This window comes from Sminthopsis crassicaudata, chromosome 3, assembly GCF_048593235.1.
Source record: "Sminthopsis crassicaudata isolate SCR6 chromosome 3, ASM4859323v1, whole genome shotgun sequence".
NCBI classification, from domain to species: Eukaryota; Metazoa; Chordata; class Mammalia; order Dasyuromorphia; family Dasyuridae; genus Sminthopsis; species Sminthopsis crassicaudata.
Genome location: NC_133619.1, coordinates 279210518 through 279231216, shown reverse-complemented (window position 1 = coordinate 279231216; position 20699 = coordinate 279210518). Strand labels below are relative to the sequence as shown.

At 34.9% G+C, this 20699-nt stretch overlaps 1 protein-coding gene across 1 annotated transcript in view; it reads right to left on the bottom strand.

Moving 5' to 3' along the window:
• The window catches only part of LOC141561364 (cilia and flagella-associated protein 47-like), a 63255-nt gene extending 60374 nt beyond the window's left edge, over positions 1-2881 (bottom strand). Inside the window, exon 1 of the mRNA XM_074300853.1 lies at positions 2498-2881. Coding sequence (XP_074156954.1) covers positions 2498-2650 — 153 coding nt within the window. The 5' untranslated portion in view covers positions 2651-2881. The remainder of the gene's footprint in view (positions 1-2497) is intronic.
• Between the last annotated feature and the right edge of the window lie 17818 nt (positions 2882-20699).

The following is a 20699-nucleotide window of genomic DNA, read 5'->3' as shown; positions in this document are numbered from 1 at the left end:
GCCTTAACAAGATATCAAAAAAATTCATTTACTAATCTCCCAAAAATATAACAATGTTTCTATTGTTTCCTTGACCAAAAGTCAGCCTGGGAACTAATTATTATCAATCAATCAAAAATATTTATTAAGAGCAAAATGTCAGAAATTCTACTATGCGCTGAAGATATAAAGTCAAAAAGAAAAAGAAATGGCCCTTGCTATAAAGGAGGTTACTCTATCAGGAGAGATAATATGGTCTTATATAATTATACGGAGAATAATTGCAAAATAAATACAAGGTGGTTAAGTAAAGGTAATTGAAGGAATGACAGTTGCTTTGTGTAGAAAATGGAGGTGGAGGTGAAGTGAAAATGTATTCCAGCCATGGCCAAAAGTCAGTGAAAAGGCAAGGATATAGAGAAGGAACAGCAAAGACAGTTTAGGTGGATCATATGATGTGGAAAGGTGAGTAATGCATAATAAGGCTGGCCAGATAAGTTGCGACTAAGCTCTGAAAGTATTTTAAACATAAAAAATAAAATAAAAGAAGTTTATATTTGTTCCAAAGATGATGGGAAACCACTGGAGTTTAGGAAGGGGGCTGACAGTCACATCTATATTTAAGGAAAATTACTTTGCTACATGATGAAAAAAAAAAGGATTCTAATGGGAAAATTAAGACAAGATGACCAATGAGCAGGCCACTGCAGTAGTCTAGGATTGAGGTGGTGATGACATGAAATAGTATCAGCTGTGTAAATACTGAAAAAGTAATATTATGATGGTATAAAAGTAAAAATGGCAAGATGTGATCATTAAAGATAAGTGAGCTGAGAAAAAGTCAACAAAGTTACTTGCTGCCTTCCCTCTGTGTACATTCCATTAAGAATAAATGCTTGAAATCTTACAGCCATTCTAAATTGGAAACAGATACCAATTAAAATTACTGAATGATAATAATATTCTGCTGGGACCTACCTTCCAAAGCAATTTAGTGGAATAGTCTTTATAGAGTTGCCTAAGGCTCAGATATGATAAGTAATTTGCCTAAGGACTCACAAATTAGTATCCCATGTGGGAATTTGGTACTGATCTTGACTTCAAGTCCAGCATTCTATTTACTGTGAGGGGTTCCTAAAAATATACTTAGATTATTGCAAAATAATATTTGTAAAGTGATTAGTAGAGTGCCTAACACTAGAGTTAAATAAATGCCTGTTCTTTTCTCCCTTCCCTTATAGAATGAATATACAAGTCTAGGACACAGGATAGAAAATGTCTTACTAACTTTGGAGTACTTAGCATCTTAGAGTCTAATATGAGATATACAAATACAAACACCTATGAAACACCTATGAAATCAACACATTAATACAAACAATACAGGGATTGTTCTGGCAACAACTCAGGAGAATCTCCCTGACCCTCCATAAAAGGTGGTGGAAAAGCATCCTGTCAGGTGCATTCTGGGAAGTTCTAGAAGCATCTCCCCTAATCTTTCTTCCTCTTCTGACAAAAACAAATAAAAATCATTGGAGGGTTGGCATGAGGGCAAAGAGTGCCCCTTCTATACCTCTCCTTCTTTCTTTTAACATAGTGGATATATAGTTCAGGCCCACTTCAGCACAGGCCTGGGTAATTCCAATATTCCACTGGTTGGTCTTCCTGCCACAGTTCTTTGCCCACTCTACTCTATCTTCCATTCAGCTGCCAATGTGATTTTCCAATCACTTCCTTGCTCAATAGAGGCATCCAGTGACTACCAAAATATAAAAACCTCTATTGGATTTTTAAGCCCTTTACAAATAAATCCCTTCCTGCCTCTCCAGTTCTCCTTCGTGTTTCTCACATAGGGCAGTCCCTTTCTGACGCATGCATTTTCGTCTTCAGACATGGAATTCTCCTCCTCCTCGCCTTTGCTTCCTGGCTTCCCTGGCTTCCTTCAAGACTCAATTAAAAACCCCCATCTTCTCTTAAAAAAAAAAATAAATAAATAAAAAATAAAAAGCTTTCCCCTTAACGTTAGCCCCTTTTCCTCTAAAATTATCTTCTATTTATTTAATATGTATATAGTCGTTTGCAGACTGAAAGCTTCCACGAGTTCGTTGAGTGCTAGGACCTGTTTTTGATTCTGCATTCCCAACGCTTAGCGCAGTGCTTTGCACAGAGAAAGTACTTCAACAATACTTCATTCATACGTTGCCCTCACTGAGAGGGTATTCTCCTGAGAACAGGGAATGTATCCCGGCACCTGACATAGTAAAGAGCTTAATAAATATGGACTGATTGGAGAAGATGGAAGGTTCAGGATTGGACTCCTCCCCAGCAGAGCCGTCCCCGAGAGGGGGTGGGGGAGGCCAAAGGCAGTTCGGGGGGTGGGGGGAAAGAGGAAGGGAAAGGAAAGGTGGTGGAGAGGGGGGATAGTGGCGGACAGAGTGTCTTCGAAGCGGCTGCCTTCAGCCTCCGGGGTCCACTCTTGGTGAACCGTACAGTCCTCCCCCGGCCGGGCCCTCATCACCTGCGGGTCCTGGGGCCCTAAGAAGCGGATCTTCTTGGTGCTGCGGCCGACATTTTGCACCTTGATTTCGGTGCTATAGGTCGTCCCGACTTGCACATCGGCAAAGCACACCTGCGACGGGCAAAACCGCAAGGAGCGCTCTGTTTTCTCCATGGCTCAAAGAAGCAGAGGGAACAGCAGACAGACTCCGAGGTCCGGAGAGCAGGAGAGGGGAGCGAAAAAAGAAAGAAGTCCCCTGTGTCCAAGGCTCCTCTGGGGGCGGGGGTCTAGCGTGGGGACCGTCGCTTAGCAACTGCCCTGGTCAGCGCCCTCGTTCCTGCGCATGCTCCCTGGGGCCGGGGAGGACGGTATCTAGGAGTTGACCCTAAGCCTCTACCTCCCAGAAGTATGAGAAGCAACTCCCTGGGAAGTAGAGAGCCCGGACAGACCCGGAAAAGAAGCGGGAAAGGAAGAGTAAGATTAAGGACCACGAAATGGGGGAAGCCTGTGGTCACCATCTATCTCAAATTCCTAATCCTAGAAAGTGTTCAGATTGAGGTTTAGATGCATGTGTGTGTCTATGCTTGGGTGTTTTTTTTGTTTGTTTTGTTTTTGTTTTTAATTAAGTATTTATTTTCTCTCCCACTTCCCCTCCAAACTAACTCAACTTAAAAGTTTTTCTTTTAATTGTGTAGGAAAAATAGAAGAGAAAATAAAGGCCTGTTAACTGAACAACAAAACCCTTGTAAACAAATGTGCAAGGCATTTATTTCGTTTGATTACACATATAAAGTGCTTGGTTTAAAAAAAAAAAAATAAGTATTTGGAAGGAGTCGCTGGGGGAAAAAAAAAAAAAAAGATTAAAAATATCTATTCTGCCTCCCTTTGAGTCATACAAGGATACCTCTGTGCTACAAGTAGGAGACAGTAAATCAAGGCCTCATTTGTTGTTTTTTTACTGGGGCAATTGGGATTAAGAGATTGGCCTAGGTTCACACAGGAAGTGTTAAGTGTCTGAGACCACATTTGAACTTGGGTCCTCCTGAATTCAAGGCTGGTGCTCTATCCACTGCGCCACCTAGCTGCCCCTTCAAGTCCTCATTTGTAATATAAAAACCCAGCAATATTATCCTTCCTTTTATAGATGAGGAAGCTGTCACCCACACAAGTTAAAGTTAGGTGATGAGACAATAATTTTGATACCTCCATTCAAAATAATCATCATTACTCAGTTCATTGTGACCTAATGTGTATCAATTATTGTATTAGTGAAACAAGCAAAATAAAATTAAGTTTAAGTTAGTTATGTATGTTAATGCTGTAGGATAAGATTTATGATTAATCCATCATGTATTGATTTTATATATATATATATATATATATTATATTGTTGGTTATAAATGTAATAAAAGTGTAATTACTCCACACCTATACACTCTGCAATAAGGTTCATTTGCTGATGCAATGCCCACACCCATCCCTATGAATCACAGCCATTCCCTCCCTAAGAATCTTTGCCTTAAAAACACAACTTCCTTGGACTATAAGATAAACTAGTCAAAGACAAGGGTTTTATCATTTATCATTTATCATTTAATCCAGTTTGTTGTTCCAAAAATTTTATAATTTTTGGAAAGCCCCAGCTGAGATAATTGGAGGTAATAGCCTGTGAAAAGCCTGTTGAAAAAGTGGTTATAATAGATGGACATGCCCCTCAGTCATAGTTTTCCCCATTTCTGGTGTTAACCAATCATGAAATTATACAGATTCATTCTATTTTTAATGTGCTCTCAATCTGTTAAAATATTGGCCACCCTCAAGCAGTGGGACATCCTTGAACATGACAAAGATCTTAGAACCAATTAATTAGGGACCTCTGGATTCACTAATAAATTGATTGCTCAAGCTCGAAATCTCAGTGACTTTTATTCCAGATTGGAATTTCTGTCCCATGGTGAGGTACCAAAGATCACAAGGGTAGCAAGTAGCAGAACTAAGATTTGAATCCCGGTCCTCTGACTTCTCTGCTATCTCTGGTGCTCTAAGTGATATAGTGGATGAAGTGTTGGACTTGGAGTCAGGAAGATGACTGTTTTTTAATTCAAATTCATTCTTAGATACTTACTAGATATGTGATCCTAGGAACACCACTTAATCCTATTTGCCTCAGTCTCCTCCTCTGTAAAATGACATGGAGAAGGAAATAACAACCCCCTCCAATATCTTTGTCAAGAAAACCCCAAATAGGGTGACAAATCAAATGTGACTAAAATGACTAAACAACAAACAACATATGACTCTAAATCTAACACCTAAATACCAAATCTACTTATATTAGATTAGCCTAGCCTTGTAAGGTCAGGCTCAAACCCCTTTACGCATAACCTAGGCTATAATCATCACCCCTCTTTAAAGTACCTCCAAATTCAAGCCAGGCATAATGTTCCAATCTGATTGTTCTTCAAACTTTTAATATATCCTGCTAAACCAAATAGCAACCTTATTTTAGGTTTGTTAAATATCTTATAATTCCTCTTTAGTTCTCCATCTACCTGACATCTCCTTAGCTAAATTTTCATCCAGTATGTCATGGTCCCTAAATGTGGATATTTCCCAAGATTCTATCTTAGGGCCCCCTCCTTTCACTCTCTATATTATCTGTATTGGGGCTCTTATCAGCTCTTATGGATTAAAATATCATCTCTATGCTGATAATTCTCAAATCTATCCATCCTAGTCTAACTCCAGTGTCACCTTTCCATCTCTCTACTAGAAATCTCAAATTAGATAGCTAGTAGATATTTTAACCTCATCATGTCTAAAACTGAACTCATTATCTTTTCCAAAAACCACTACATCATTTCCCTATTACTGTCAAGGACCCCACTATCCTCTGGGTTCTCCAAACTTCACAACCTAGGAGTCATTTTCAATGCCTCACTCTCTCTCATCTTCCCATTCTCTCTCACATCCCATATTCAATATGCTAAGTATAATTGTTTCCTTTTTCATAACAACTCTAGTATGTGCCCCTTTCTCGACTCTGACATGCAACTACCTTGGGGTAGGCCCTTATCACTTCACCTTGGGACTATTGTAATAATCTATTGGTTTGAAGTGGCTTCCTAGTCACTTGTGGTCATAAAAGTTTTCACCTATGTAGTATCAGTGCCCTTCAAGCATGATAGATTCCTAAAGACCATATAAACTTTTCCCTGCCCTCTGACCAGACATATTTTCATAAGATGATGAGGGGAACTCCATCTACTTGAAATAAGTGATATTGTATCTCCATGCTGTGTTAGGGCTAAGTAAAATTCCTTTTAATTATCCCAGTGACTTAAGAGTGTTTCATTTTATCCCAAATATGAAACCTGAAATAACAAGGTGCCAATGAAATATGAGTTTTAGAATTTATATTTCAATAAAAAAAAGTCAACAAAATGTCTCCAATTATCATAAAAGGTATGGAAATGAAATAAGAACCATTATTTTATCCTATATAAAATTAGGTGCATGTGCATTTGAAACCCTTCATAAACTACAATGATTATTCATAAATGAACATGTATCCACAGCATTCAAAGTCTTGCCATTTGCCATAATCAATGGCTCCATGTATGAAAAGTGCAATGCTGGCTGGTGGGAACCTCTGTTCTTGTTATTAGTTGTCAAGCCAAAATTAACACAAACAGCTAAGAATGGATCCATACTCTGTTGCATCTCAACTTCAGAGGTTCCATTGAGTGTACAATGATCTTGGAACAAAAAGTGATGTACCAATTCTCCCTTCATTTAGTTCTGGATTGTAGCCTTTGCAAGATAAATAATTTAGTGTGTGGTAGCTGACTTTGCTGCCATTTTTTTCCTCCTTAAAAATATCTGACAACATTTCCGAAAATGTTATGCTAAAAGCATCATTGGAACAAGCATACAGCACTACTTTACTGCAGTAGTGACTGGGAAAGCACAAGTGCATGATTTATTATCCAGAACCCATGAAAGCATATTATCATGAAACTGGCATACAATGTTGATAAACTTCTCTGGGCAACCAAATTTTGCCCAATTTTCCACAAGCCCTCATGACTGACAGTGTCAAAGATATTGGTCAGAACAACATATTTGTTCTGCTCCTAGCATTCCTTCATAGTTGTCAGGAAGCAATCACTTTGTCAACCATTCCTTAGCCCTTTCTGATGCCATGTGCTACAAGTGTGTATAAATGTTGTGGTAGCAGAGAAAGCTAAGACAGTTGTTGATCTTGGACTGGTTTAAATTGCAACTCCAACTCTGTCTACAGCCTTCCTTACTGCTACATTACGGTGGGATTACAAGAAATAACTAACCTAAAAAAGAGCCTTTCTTATTACTGGGCCAACAATAAGCCTATCCAATCACAAAACACTACATCCCCTATTCCTATCTCACTAGCCCCCAGCAATATCCAATCCTAAGGCACAATATACCTAATCCACCTCATAGAATCCACCTCATGTCTTCATAGAAACCTATACAAGTTTTGTTCTTTTGTTCTTTGGAGGTGCAGATAAGGCTCCCTTAGTGACTAAATATTCACTGATTTCTAAATTTACGATATTGAGTTTGGGTCATGGTTTTCATTCTGGTTCTAGAGGTAGGCAACACTCTTAGGGAAATACTGTGGCCCATGTAGGGCCACATTAACCTGGAAAGTTACAAGACTGGTGCATGGGGTCATGGGGGAGTAAACCTCTTCTATAAATAATACCAGAGTTGATTTGATCATGGTTCCAGGATTGAGGGGATGAGAAGAGGGGACTAGAAAGGCAACAAGAAGATGATTGGCTATCAGGGAATGTTTAATAATGAAAAAATACTTATACTCTTGATGGACAAATGATGACCTATAACTGCAGAATTAGGCATTCATTTTCAGCCTGGATCAATATCAATATAACACAAATTTGTTTTCCTTGACTATTCTTTGTTGCTACAAATAAGGGGGAGGGGGGGCAGAGAGGAATGATGGGGAAGTGCACAATAATATTAATGATGGAAGGGGAAGCAAAGAAAGGAGCATCAACTAAAATTTTAAATAATACAGAGAAAAGAACAGAATGGAACACAGACAAGCGGGGCAGTGATGAAACAATCACATCAGATTTAATAGTTTTTAAAAGCAAGGTATGTGTCAAATACTTGAAGTTGCATAGACCAGTATCTTTTTCTGGTCTTCTTTGTATAAGAAATGTTTGTGTCTGAAAATGTTTTTCTAGGTTATAATAAAGGGGAGGATGAGGGGGAAAAGCAATCTGCTGAAGAAGATTGAGTGGGTTTGAATGAAGGGAACATGTAAAGAAGTTTGCTTTTGCAAGGAGAAGATTTGCCTCAGTGTAAGATAGAAAAAAGAGGAGATAATGGGAAGGAGACATTTGAGATGAAGAGAAGAGAAGAAGGAAATCTCTGTGAACAGTCTTAATGTTTTTCAGGGAAATAAGAGAATTCCTCAGCTGATAAGAGTGGAGAAAAGAGGTGCTCGGGTAGACTTATCTTCCTCCCGCCCAACTGCATTCCTGACTATTCAAACACTGACCCACAAATAGCTTCCCTAATACACTAAAGATTAGAATGAAGACAAACCTTAGACTTGTTCCACAAATCCTAGCATAGCTAGAAACTTGAAAGACATGATTTAAGTTTTAGCTAAAGTCCTACTTTCTGCAAGAAGCCATTCCCAAATTTCCTTAATCTTAACTCTTTTTCTCTGAAATTACTCCCAGTTTATCTTGAATATAACATTTTTAAATAACAATAGCATAGACATAACATTTTAAGGTTTGAGAAGTGCATTAGAAATATCTGATTTTATAATTGTTTACATATTAGACTGATCTCCTTGAGAATGGAGACAACGTTTTGCTTTCCTTTTTATCCCCCATGCTTAGTACAATACCTGTAATGTAGTAGATGATTAATAAATTAATTCAGTAAAGTTGATATGTGGAATACACACATTATATATGCATAATTATGATATATACATATTTTATATAGATAGAAAGCTTATTCATTACCCTAAGAAATGGTACAGATTTAAAATATTAAGATGTTTAGGAAAGTTTTAGGTAAATTCATGAAAAATAGATCTGTAAGAAATAAGGGAAGCTAGAGTTTTGCAAACATCTGTACTATTTTTTGATGTTTTCCACATATTCAGAAAGGACAATTATGTCCTTCTACAAGATTTCTCTGATGTGCTTGTTGATGGAACTAAAGGCACTTTACAAAAGAAGAATCCAATGACAAACACCAATAATCCCTTTTGCTTAATCCATTTAAGTTTAGATCCCATGGCTTAACTGGAGATGCTCAAAGGAGGCAAGGATTGTCCATGTATTGTTAGGAAGCATACACATTCCAAATTGAGAGATCAAGTTTCCAAACTAAAAAACTCCACTGCCCCAATGGGACCTAATACTAGCACCTCCAAACTAGGGCATCTCTGGTTCCCACATATTGGGCTGAGGGCTAACACCCTCCAAAGACAGGGGAGGGAGGAAACAATCAGGAATGTCATCAAGAAACCTTAAGCACAATGGTCTCCAAGTGACAGCAGAGGGAAGAAATCAATGTGCTCTTTTGAGAGCTGCTACCAGAACTTTATCTGTCACTAGCCAAGCTCTCTCTGAATCTTCTGGGTCCTTTTCTCCATATGAAATAAAGGCAGCTCAAGGGTCAAAATGTTTTATGAGAAAGGATGAGATATTTCTTAGGTAGATCTTTTAGTTTCTCACCTGAAAGTTTCTAGAAAGTTTCCATACATTAAAGATTCCAGAGCAGGAGAGAAGAGAAAACAGTAGTATGTAAAAGGAGTCATGGTTAGGGCATATGCAAACCATTGAACTGTGAAAGAGTAGATCTAAAAAATCTCTGAGTTTTCTAGACTGTAATAGTCTAATTTGCCTACAAATTCCTAATTTGATTCATTTTAAGAAATACTTCCTAAGTGTTTCCTAAACCTAGGCTAACCCTGGAAATGACTGAAATCAAAAAGTTGCCAATGTTGAGTTGTACTCTGGTCTAGGGACAAAGATCCAATACCTCCTACTTGCAGAATTCCTTTTTGCGACTCCTTTGAAAGAGTAATTACTCTATAACTCATTTGGCGATTTTACTGCCTTATCGCTATAAAAACTAGAAACACTTTTCTGCATGAATCTTTTTTTTGAAATTTAACACCTCTGTCACATGAATTTTGCCTCTTGCTTCCTGAATCACTTGTATCTCCTTTTTCTTCCATTTTGATTCATAGTTTCCTCCAACAGTTATCCTGATTTAATGTCTGATTCACAGCTTTAGATTTTCTCATTACTTCATTCTTTGATTTTCTTTCACATTGTCCACATACTTCAACTTTTCCTTACTATCCTGTAACTTTCAATCCTAGTTTCTTCACGTCCACTTTTAACTTTATGATTGTTATGAAGCAAGATTTGGTGTGGGAGCTTTTACTCTGTCTTTTTGGACCTTATTCAGCAGTTCAGCCTTTGATTGGTGCTGGATCAATGAACTACATGACCAATGCTAGCATTTCAGATGGTGCTTATTTTGTAACCTGACTTCCTGGATCAGATTTTATTGGATTGCAAGATATTTATTTCTACTGAGTTTTAAGATACAATCAAGTCCTTCAAATTGGAGTTGATGTATGTGTATGGTTTGTAGCTGAGCTCAGTATGAAAAAAAGTCCCAATGTGGTGTTTCTAAAAGCCATTGTTCATCAATGATTATTTCTTTTCTCAGTTCAATTTTTTCTTTGCTTTTACTGCATTTACAATCTGACCTAGGTAACTCCTAGAATGTTTCTGATAATGCTAAATTGAAATAGAATTAAAGGCATGTTTCCCCCAAAAAGCCAGTGAAATTGGCAGAATAATGGGACAATTTAAAACCCATTCTGGTAACAACAATCCTAAAATAAATAAATTGTGATGAGAATAATGGGGAAAAAATCTGTTTGGACTAGATCCTTTGTTCATTCTTGACCAGAAGCAATCTCCCTCTTTAATGAAAGATAAAGTTTCCCTTTGCATCTCTCTTGTTGCACTAAACATTCTATATTGCATCATAATTATTTATATAATCTTATTAGACCATAAACCCCATGATAGCCAAAGCCCTTTTAATATATCTTACACATAATAATGAGAGTCCCAGCTGGTAAATGTCAGAGGAACGATTGGAACTCATCACTTCTGACTCTGAGAGGCCAATACTTTATCCAGTGTCTTCCTCCTTTCTTACATAGCCTTAATCATTGAATGGGCATTACCTGAGTCAAATTGAGACATGATAAAAACTTTAGCTTGAAAAGCTATACCTATTATACTCAGAGCCAACTCTACTCGTCTTGATTTATATTTTGCCACTTAACCCAGATGGCTCTGGAGGGGAAAGTGAGATAGGTAACCTAGCACAGGCCTTCCTCACTTAAATACAATTTAGTTGTCCATCATGACATCAACTCCCTGATGTCATGGTTCTCTTTGAGAATAAAGGACAAACAATAACAACAACAACATTCTTCTTTCTCAAGCCAACAAATAAGAATCATTGATTGCACTTTAGCCAGTTCTATGTAAGAATGAATAAATGTATAATCAGTATTTATTATAAAGTGCTCCAATATGCATTCATTTTTTAATCCTTATAAAACAATGAATTATATTCAACTACATCCTTGGGTAGCTAAGTGGTACAGGGGATAGGGCACTGACTCTGAAGTCAGAAAGACCTGAGTTCTAATGTGGCCTCAGACTCTTCACTTGATCATATTTATCTTAGTTTCCTCATCTGTAAAATGATCTGGAGAAGGATATGCAGTTTTTTTAATAAATAAGAGGGGACCAGAAAGAGTCTAACATGACTGAAACAAGTGAATAACAACAGACCACCCCTACATTTCACAAATTAGAGAAAAGCAACTACAAAAGTTTAAATTAAATAGTAGTTTAGGAATAGTTATTTAAGACCAGAACACTGAAGGATTTTGTTATGTTTTGTTTTGTTTTTCTCTCATCTCTTTCCTACACAAATCAAAGAACGGCACGAACATTTTTATTATTTTAAGTTCAAACCTATGAGTGAGGTGTAGATGAATGAATTAGTAGGTGATTATCTCTGACCCATTCTCATGCTCTTCTTTTTCACTATTTTGAAATAACTTTTTATTCAAATATGAGAGTTGGTGATTTCTTCAATGTTGCTGAATTATGATTTTTATTCTAAAGCTCCTTCTCCCACCACAATAAAAAATTATAATAAAGTGTTAAAACCACATGTGCTTTAAATAATTCAGAGGGACAAACACATTTTCATTTAGTTATAATTCAATCATAAAATATTGACTTTCAGATTAACAAAATCTTTACCAAGAAATTAATTCATGATTCACTTATTCCCTCAATAAATATTTATTTAACTCACTAAGTAGAAAATACTATTCTAGATATTGGGGTGAATACAAAGATAACTAATATATATTCAACAACTTTGTAAAAACTTACAGTCAAGTTGTAATTTAAAAACAAATGTGATTTCCAAATCTAATATCTGCAATATTTACATATGCTAAGAGCTTCTTTCTTAAATAATATAGCAACTATTAATGAAATTTTAATAATAATTTTTTTAGAAAATAAAATTAATCATTTCTTGGTCATTAAGCAGTTCAGCATCCCATTATATCTTTTTAAGTTCTACATCAATGGTCCAATGAAATCACTTATTTAAAGTATAATAGATTATCCTTTTACCTAAATACCACTCTCTATATGGCTCTTCTTTATGGAACTAACAAATATTCAGTTTGTAGAGTCCTTTACCTAGTCTCAATCTTCTACTGCTCCTTGCCATGAAGCTTCCCTGATAGTATTTCTGCTTTGCATAAAACAGTCCTAAATCAATGAAAACTATGTCACTTTCCCTTTGAGTGACAATCAATCAACAATCTTTATTATAATGAAAATACTTTAAATCTACCAAATTATCTTTTTACCCCAGTCATTAAATATAATTAATGCCTTATCTATATCTAATCTGGAGTCTAGAGGAGAGTAAAGGTTTAAAAAGTTTGCTGAATGAATGAATTTATCTATATCATTTGGAAATTAGCTGTTCTACACAAGAAAAGTTTCTATTTAACTTGAATTTGTACTTCCAAATGATAAAATTATGTATTTTGTTCATCTTTATAGAAAACTTTCAAAAATGTATCATAAATTTGAATATAAATTGACCTCTTTTAGAGACAGCAATCAGTATCAATATCTTATGGATATGGCACTTGACCTGGAGTGAAGAAGACCACAGTTCAAATATTACCTTAGACATTTACCAGTTATGTGACCCTGTGCAAATCATTAAATCTCTGCCTTACTTTACTCACCTGTAAAATAGAGATAATAATAGCAACTCCCTCCCAGAACTGTTGTCAGAATCAAATGAGCTAATAGTTATAAAATGCCTGGTACATAAGTGCTAAAATATTAGTTATTATGTTTATTATTAAATGTAGAACATTTCTATGCCTGATTCTTTAGTTTTTCTGTCTCTTCTTTAAGGGTTAGATTTACCAAATACCATTTCTGAGCTCCCATGTTTCTCTCTATAAATATTTCTTTAAGATTTTTTGTATCTGATTTATTGCTAACTAGGAGATGAGAATGTTAATTCTGTTCAGAATTTGCATGTTAAATAAATAAATAGATTATATATCAAATATTAATGTAAGAAGAATTGGCCAGGGGAATCCTTTATCTATTTGACAAGTCACTCAATTAAACTGATGAGATTATAGAACATATTTTTTTGTTAGTGTGATTCTGAGTGTCATCTCCCCATGAAAAATATAAACAAATTCACTTGCACCTCACAAAGAAAACACAGGACTCCTGATTGGTTCTTGTTATTTGAGGCTTTCTTCAAAGTGACTAGCTGGCTGAAACTAAGGAAAACAGACATGTCAAAGCATCATCTGTCCTTGTGGTCTATAAAAATGAGCTGACAGGCATGAGCAATATGGTAGTAGAATAGACATTTTATCCCATCCTTATATCCTCTCAAACCTTGCCAAAACAGATATTATGCAACAATATTATGCAACTTCAATTGTTTCCATGATCTAGGATGACCCAGGATTTAAAAAAAAAAAAAAAAAAGGATGCCAATAATCACCACTATTATTCAGTAGTGCTCTAGAAATGCTAGCTATAGCAATAAAACAAGAAAAAGACATGGAAGGAATTTGAATAGGCAATGAGGAAACAAAGCTATTACTCTTTGCAATCAATATGATGATATACTTAGAAATTCTAGAAAATCAACTAAAAAACTAGATAGAAACAATAGAACTCAAAAACCCAGTATTTATTATTATAAAGTGAAAACACAAGTTACCATGGGGAAAAAACTGTGTATTTAATTAAAAGCTGATAGGAAATCTAGAAAACAGTCTGGGAGAAATTAGATTAAGACCCAACAAATTACACCATACTTCATAATACATTGTAAAGGGATTCATGAGATTAATACTAAAGATAATACTATTAAAAATTAGAAGAAAAGCAGATCATATATTTTTCATAGCTATGAGTAAGAGATATATGCCTAGATGGCAGGCATTCCCATATGGGATGACTTTAAGAGAATGACCTGGGGAAGTATTCTATAGTAATGTAAGAAACAGAAAATATCAATAAAATCTTATTTTAAAAGTTTTAAAATGTGAGGTGACAACAAACTCAGGTCAAACTAGGCTTTCAGTATGGACCTGGCAACAGATTATGTTTATCAACTGAGGACCAGTCTAGCAAAGTTTATTAGGCTGGCTATTGAGAGCTGATAATTACTATACTGTGGCAAGCTCTTGGAGACAATCTGCTGTGACATAGATGAGCTGTGATTTGTGTGCAAAAACCCACACCAACCAAATCATGGCTCCAAAGAAAAGTGGTTTCTAAACGTTGGCAGTATTTTGGCTCTTTAGCCCTGGAGACCTCACTCTTCAGCTGTTCTCATGGCCCACCCATTGTTTTATCCCGCCCAAGATTTTAACTACCTAAATCAGTTAGCTTCCCTAAATGCCACTGAAATTTGTCTTGAATACTTATAATTTTATTATAGTTTTCAATATCTGAACATGTAATCAAAAATGGCCAAGAGATGAGGAATCTGAGAAAATATCATGTTCAGGATTATGTTTTGTTATTTGACAGCTCTTAGAAGAAGCAATCATTTCCAATCTGATTTTTTAAAATAGTGCAATAAGTTTTTAATTACTTTGCCAGGTTTTTATTAATGCAATGAATATAATAGAACAAACTTTTAAAGAAATCTCAACACTGATCCTTTTTTTAGATTAGCTGATCTTGAATAAGCTGTTAAAGTTAATAGGGGCACAAATTTAAAAGAACAATGTCTACAATACAATTATGTATGTGTTGTTTATTACTGACTAAAAAAATCTGAATTACCATATAGTTTGACATTTTATATCTAATTTTATGAGGACTCAATATTTGACTCTGAATTAATGTGTTTGTACTGATTTTCTTTTACTAGTATAACATTTTAAATATTAAATATTCAAGTATTATAAAAATCTTCTTTTAAAAATAAGCTAGTAGATCTATGTAATCTCTTTTAGACTTTTTTATCTTCTCATATTCAGAATATAGAACTGGCTTAGCAGGGCAAGCTTGGTTCTGAGGGGAATGAAGTCTATTCAGACTCTGCCTCCAGAACTAAAAAAATTACTACCTGGGATATTACATGTGCTTATAGTCTGAAAGTGGAAATTACATAAAAGGATATATCTAGATAAGGAAAATGCAGTGACTAAGAAACTGACCTGTGCAAAAGCACATGGTCTGACATGCATACTTTCTTGGCCTAAGAAAATACTTTATGAATAAGGTTCATGAACCATAAACTCTTCTATGGAAGAGGGGGATTTTGAATTACTTCGGGCAGCATAATCACAGAATCTATACTTCTAGTCAGAAAAGGTAAATTTTTTCTGGGAAATAAAATACTGGGGATTTCCTCAATATTAACTCCAAATTCAAAAGTCTCCAAGTATGAAAGTTCAGAGATCTGGCACTCTGGAGGGGGAAGATTTCCTATGCAGCATTGTCTCTTAGAGAAAGATCACTCAATCCTTCCTCAGAAGCATGCTATTTGGAAAGTAAAGACAGTAAGTTGTTCATAGCAAATGTCTTACAGTAATTGGAAGGGCTGGAGCTTATAACGCTTTTCTTTGTTTTAACATCATTGTTGAGAAGTCACAGAGTGTGTCAGCTTTCTCAGGGAAATTCAAACCCCAAAGTAATATAGTGAATCTGAGAGGAATTGTAGATGGGCATAATTAATTAGAACATAATGTCAATCTTTTATTCAGTACCCTTCCAAAGGGAATGTATGGACTAGTTCAGTGCCATGTGCATGTGTGTGTATGTATTTTCATTTATGGTTCCTATATGTTTTTGCAGTATTTTATCTGGGGTGAAATAAAGGCTTCCTTATTCAGATACATTGTTACCTATGGTATCTGCAGTGAATTGGAATTCCATTTGAAGAAAATCATACACAAATCAAAAATAAATCACTCCAAGTTCTTAGAATCACTCCAAGTAGATTTAGTATAACATAGAGAATACATGATCCTTTGGGGCATTTCCTCTCAAGATCAAATTTCATTTCTCTAATGCAGATTCTGGAGGGGTTCTAAGGTACAGGTGTACCAAGTATTCTATAAAATCTGTGGCTCTAAGACAGTTATTTCATGTTCTCAGAATCTCTTTTCACTTTTTTCCTTTTTTTTTTTTTTTTTTTTTTTTTTTGGCTGTGACATTTAAAAAGTTCAACAGGCAATTTTGGGGTAATTAATCATTTTATAATTAATCATTTTATTATCATGTTAACAATAATTAATAAAACTGACACTTTGAAATGCCATGGAACTCACTCAATGCTTATATGCCTTTGAAAGTCCTTGGAAACTGGGTGTTCCTGTGAGTGACAAGTGACTCTGGTTAACAAATAATGAGAGAGAATGAATATTATAATGAGAGATAGACTTATTCTAATGAGGAACTAAGAGAACATGACTTTGGTCATATAATTTACTTCTAAATCACCCTCAACCTTCCGCAATTTAATCAAAGAATTTATCTAAACCCAAACCTAAATAGAACATGATGAGCTTCCTCACGTAGATGATGTCTGAACAAGATTAAAGAGAAAGCCAATTCAATATAATTATCAGCAATGTCCTTCATATGTTGGTTTGATCTTGTTGAATAGGGCTACTTATACTTTTTTCCACTCACAATCTCTTTTCACCTGTGAAATGTTTACAGAACCCTGGTTATATAAGTATATGAAATGGTTGTGCAAATCAAACATTTACTGATAATAAATAATAATTTTGCAATCCCCACATTCAATTATGCAACCCCATATGGGGTTATTACCCACAGTTTAAGAAGCTTTGTTTTTTTTTTTTTGAGAATAAGGTTTCAGAGACAGATAAATCTTATTTCTTCCCAATATTAACAACTAGTTACTTAATGATCATTTCTCTCAAAGCTATTTTTAGGAGTATCTGACATCCAGGTGAGTCAAGAATCATAAGTTGTCAGAATCCCTTAAGCAGTAACTTAATTTTTAAAGCTTTTTTTGTTTTCAAAATATATACATGGATAATTTTCAACATTCACCCCTATGAAATCCTATGTTCTAATTTTTCTCTCCCTTTGCCTACTACCTCCCCCAGTGAACTAATATGTGTTAAACATGTACAAATCCTCTGTATACAATTCCACAAATATGCTGTATAAGAAAAACCAGATCAAAAAGGAAAAAAAAAAATGAGAAAGAAAACAAAATGCAAGCAAACAACAAAAAAAGTGAAATTAGTATGTTGTGGCCCATATTCAATTCCCACTGTCTTCTCTAAAGGATCAAATGTCTTTATCACAAAACCATTAGAACTGGTCTTAATCACCTCATTGTTGATGAGAGCCATGTCCATCAGAATTAATCATTATATAATCTTGCTTTTGTCATGTATAATGATCTACTGGTTCTGCTCATTTTACTCAGCATCAGTTCATGTAAGCCTCTCTAGGCCTGTCTGAAATCATCCTGATGATCATTTCTTATAAAATAATAATATTTCATAACATTCATATACCATAACTTGTTCAGTCATTCTCCAAATGATGGGCATCCATTCAGTTTCCAGTTTCTTGCCATTAGAAAAAGGGATGCCACAAACATTTTTTCACATGTTGGTCCCTTTCTCTTTTTTATCTCTTTAGGCTATAAGCCCAGTAGAAACACTTCTGTATCAAAGAGTATAGAAAGTTTGATATCCCTTTGGGCATAGTTCTAAATTGCTCTCCAGAATGGTTGAATCAGTTTACAACTCTACTACTACTAGTTTCCCAATTTGCCACATCCCCTTTAACATTTGTCATTATCTTTTCCTGTCATCTTAGCCAATCTGAGATGTGTGTAGAGGTACTTCAGTGTTGTCTTAATTTGCATTTCTCTGATCAATAATGATTTAGAGCACCTTTTCATATGACTAGAAATGGTTTCAATTTCTTCATCTGAAAATCAAGTGTTCATATCGTTTGACCATTTATCAATTGGAGAATGGTTTGAATTCTTATAAATTTGAATCAATTTTTTATATATTTTAGAAATGAGGCCTTTATCAGAACCTTTGAATGTAAAAATGTTTTCCCAGTTTATTGTTCCCCTTCTAATCTTGTCTGCATTAGTTTTGTTTGTATAAAATCTTTTTAACTTAATATAGTCAAAATTATCTATTTGTGATCAATAATGATCTTCAGTACTTCTTTGGTGACAAATTCCTTCCTTCTCCACAGATCAGAGAGGAAAACTGTCCTGTGTTCTTTTAATTTGCTTCTAACATCACTCTCTTTATGTCTAAATTATAAATACATTTCAACCTTATCTTGATATTCGGTATTAGGTATGGGTCAATGCCTAGTTTCTGCCATACTAGTTTCCAATTTTCCTAGGAGTTTTTGCCAAATAATGAGTTCTTATCCCAAAAGCTGACATCTTTGGGTTTGTCAAACACTAGATTACCATAGTCGTTGACTATTTTGTCTAGTGAACCTAACTTATTCCACTGAAGGGCCACTCTATTTCTTGGCCAGTACCAAATGGTTTTGACAACAGCTACTTTATAATATAGTTTTAGATCTGGTAGATGTAGGCCACCTATGTTTGCATTTTGTTTCATTAATTCCCTTGAAATTATTGACCTTTTTTTCTTCCAGATGAATTTTGTTATTATTTTTTCTAGTTCTGTGAAGTCATTTCTTGGGAGTTAGATTGGTATGGCACTGAATAAGTAAATTAATTTAGGTAGTATTTTCATTTTTATTATATTTGCTCACCCTACCCATGAGCACTTGGTATTTTTCTAAGATATTAGCTCTGACTTTATTTGTGTGGAAATTGTTTTATAATTGTGTTCATATAGTTCTTGACTTTGCCTTGGTAGGTAGATTGGATTGGTAAGGGGAGTATGTTCACTCAGAAATTACATATACTAAGGAAATAACAACTATTTTTTCCTCTCCTCTAGTCCCTGATCTTTTTTTTTTCATTTTTAATATAATTATTAAATTTATTAATTATTAAATACTTTATATTACCTAAAGTTATTTTAAATGGAATTTCTCTTTCTGTCTCTTACTGCTAGACTTTTCTGGTAATATATAAAAAATGCTGATGATTTATGTGGATTTATTATGTATCCTGCAACTTTGCTAAAGTTGTGAATTGTTTCTAGTAGTTTCTTAGTTGATTTTCCAGGATTGTTTAAATATACCATCATATTATCTGCAAAGAGTGATAATTTGGTTTCCTACTTACTTACTCTAATTCTTTTAATTTTTTTTTCTTCCTTATTGCCAACACTAACATTTATAATATAATATTGCATAGTAATAGTGATAGTGGGCAACCTTGTTTCACCCCTGATTTTATTGGGAATGTTTCTAGTTTATCCCCATTATATCTGATGCTTGCTGATGGTTTTAAATAGATGCTATTGATCATCTTAAGGAAAAATCCATTTATTCCTTTACTTTCTAGTGGTTTTAATAGTAATGGGTGTTGGATTTTGTCCAATGCCTTTTCTTTATCTATTGAGATAATCACATGATTTTTGTTAGTTTGGTTATTGATATAGTCAATTATGCTAATGGTTTTCCTAATACTGAACCAGCCCTGCATTCCTTGGTTATGGTATTATCCTGGGAAGAACTTGATATAATCTCTTTGCTAATATTTTATTTAATATTTTTACATAATATTCATTAGGGAAATTGGTCTATAATTTTCTCTCTCTGTTTTCATCCTACCTGGTTTAGGTATCAACATCATGTCTGTGTTATAAAAAGAATTTGGTAGGATTCATTCTTTCCCAATTTTTCCACAGAGTTTGCATATTATTTGAATTAATTGTTCTTTAAATGTCTGGTAGAATTCACATGTAAATCCATCTGGCCCTGGAGATGTTTTTCTTAGGAAGTTGATTAATAGCTTGTTCAATTTCTTTTTCTAATTTCTAATTAATTTGTTTCCTTTTCCAAACTCTCTTGCAAAGTTTTCATTTTCTTTCTCACTTTTTCTTCTAACTCTTTTAAGATCCTTTTTGAATTCTTCCAAAAGTAGCTTGTGAGATGGGGACCAACTCATATCATTCTTTGGACCTTCATCTGGAAATGATCTGCTTTTAGTGTCTTCGGGGTTTGAGATCTGTTCTTTTTCTCCATTAAAAACTATCTATGATCAGAGTTATTTTTTGCATTTTTTGCTAATTTTTTTTAAAGTTTGAGGTCTGCTTTTAGACAAAGGGGAGATTGTCCAAACTGCTTCTACAAGCAACAGTGGCTGACCTGTGTTGGTGCTGACTTACTTCTGGTGCTGGGTGGGCATTACCAGGTCCCATGTCATTCTGGAATTCATGGACTCACTATTTGCCTTTTATATTTGTCTTGGATGTCTTAATACTATCTGTTGATCTACTGGCTTTCAACCAGGACAGAGTAGCCAACATTGCTGTAGATTCCTCCTGTTATATTTCCCGGCACATAGGGCCCACATAGCCCTAGATCTGTGCACTGTGCCT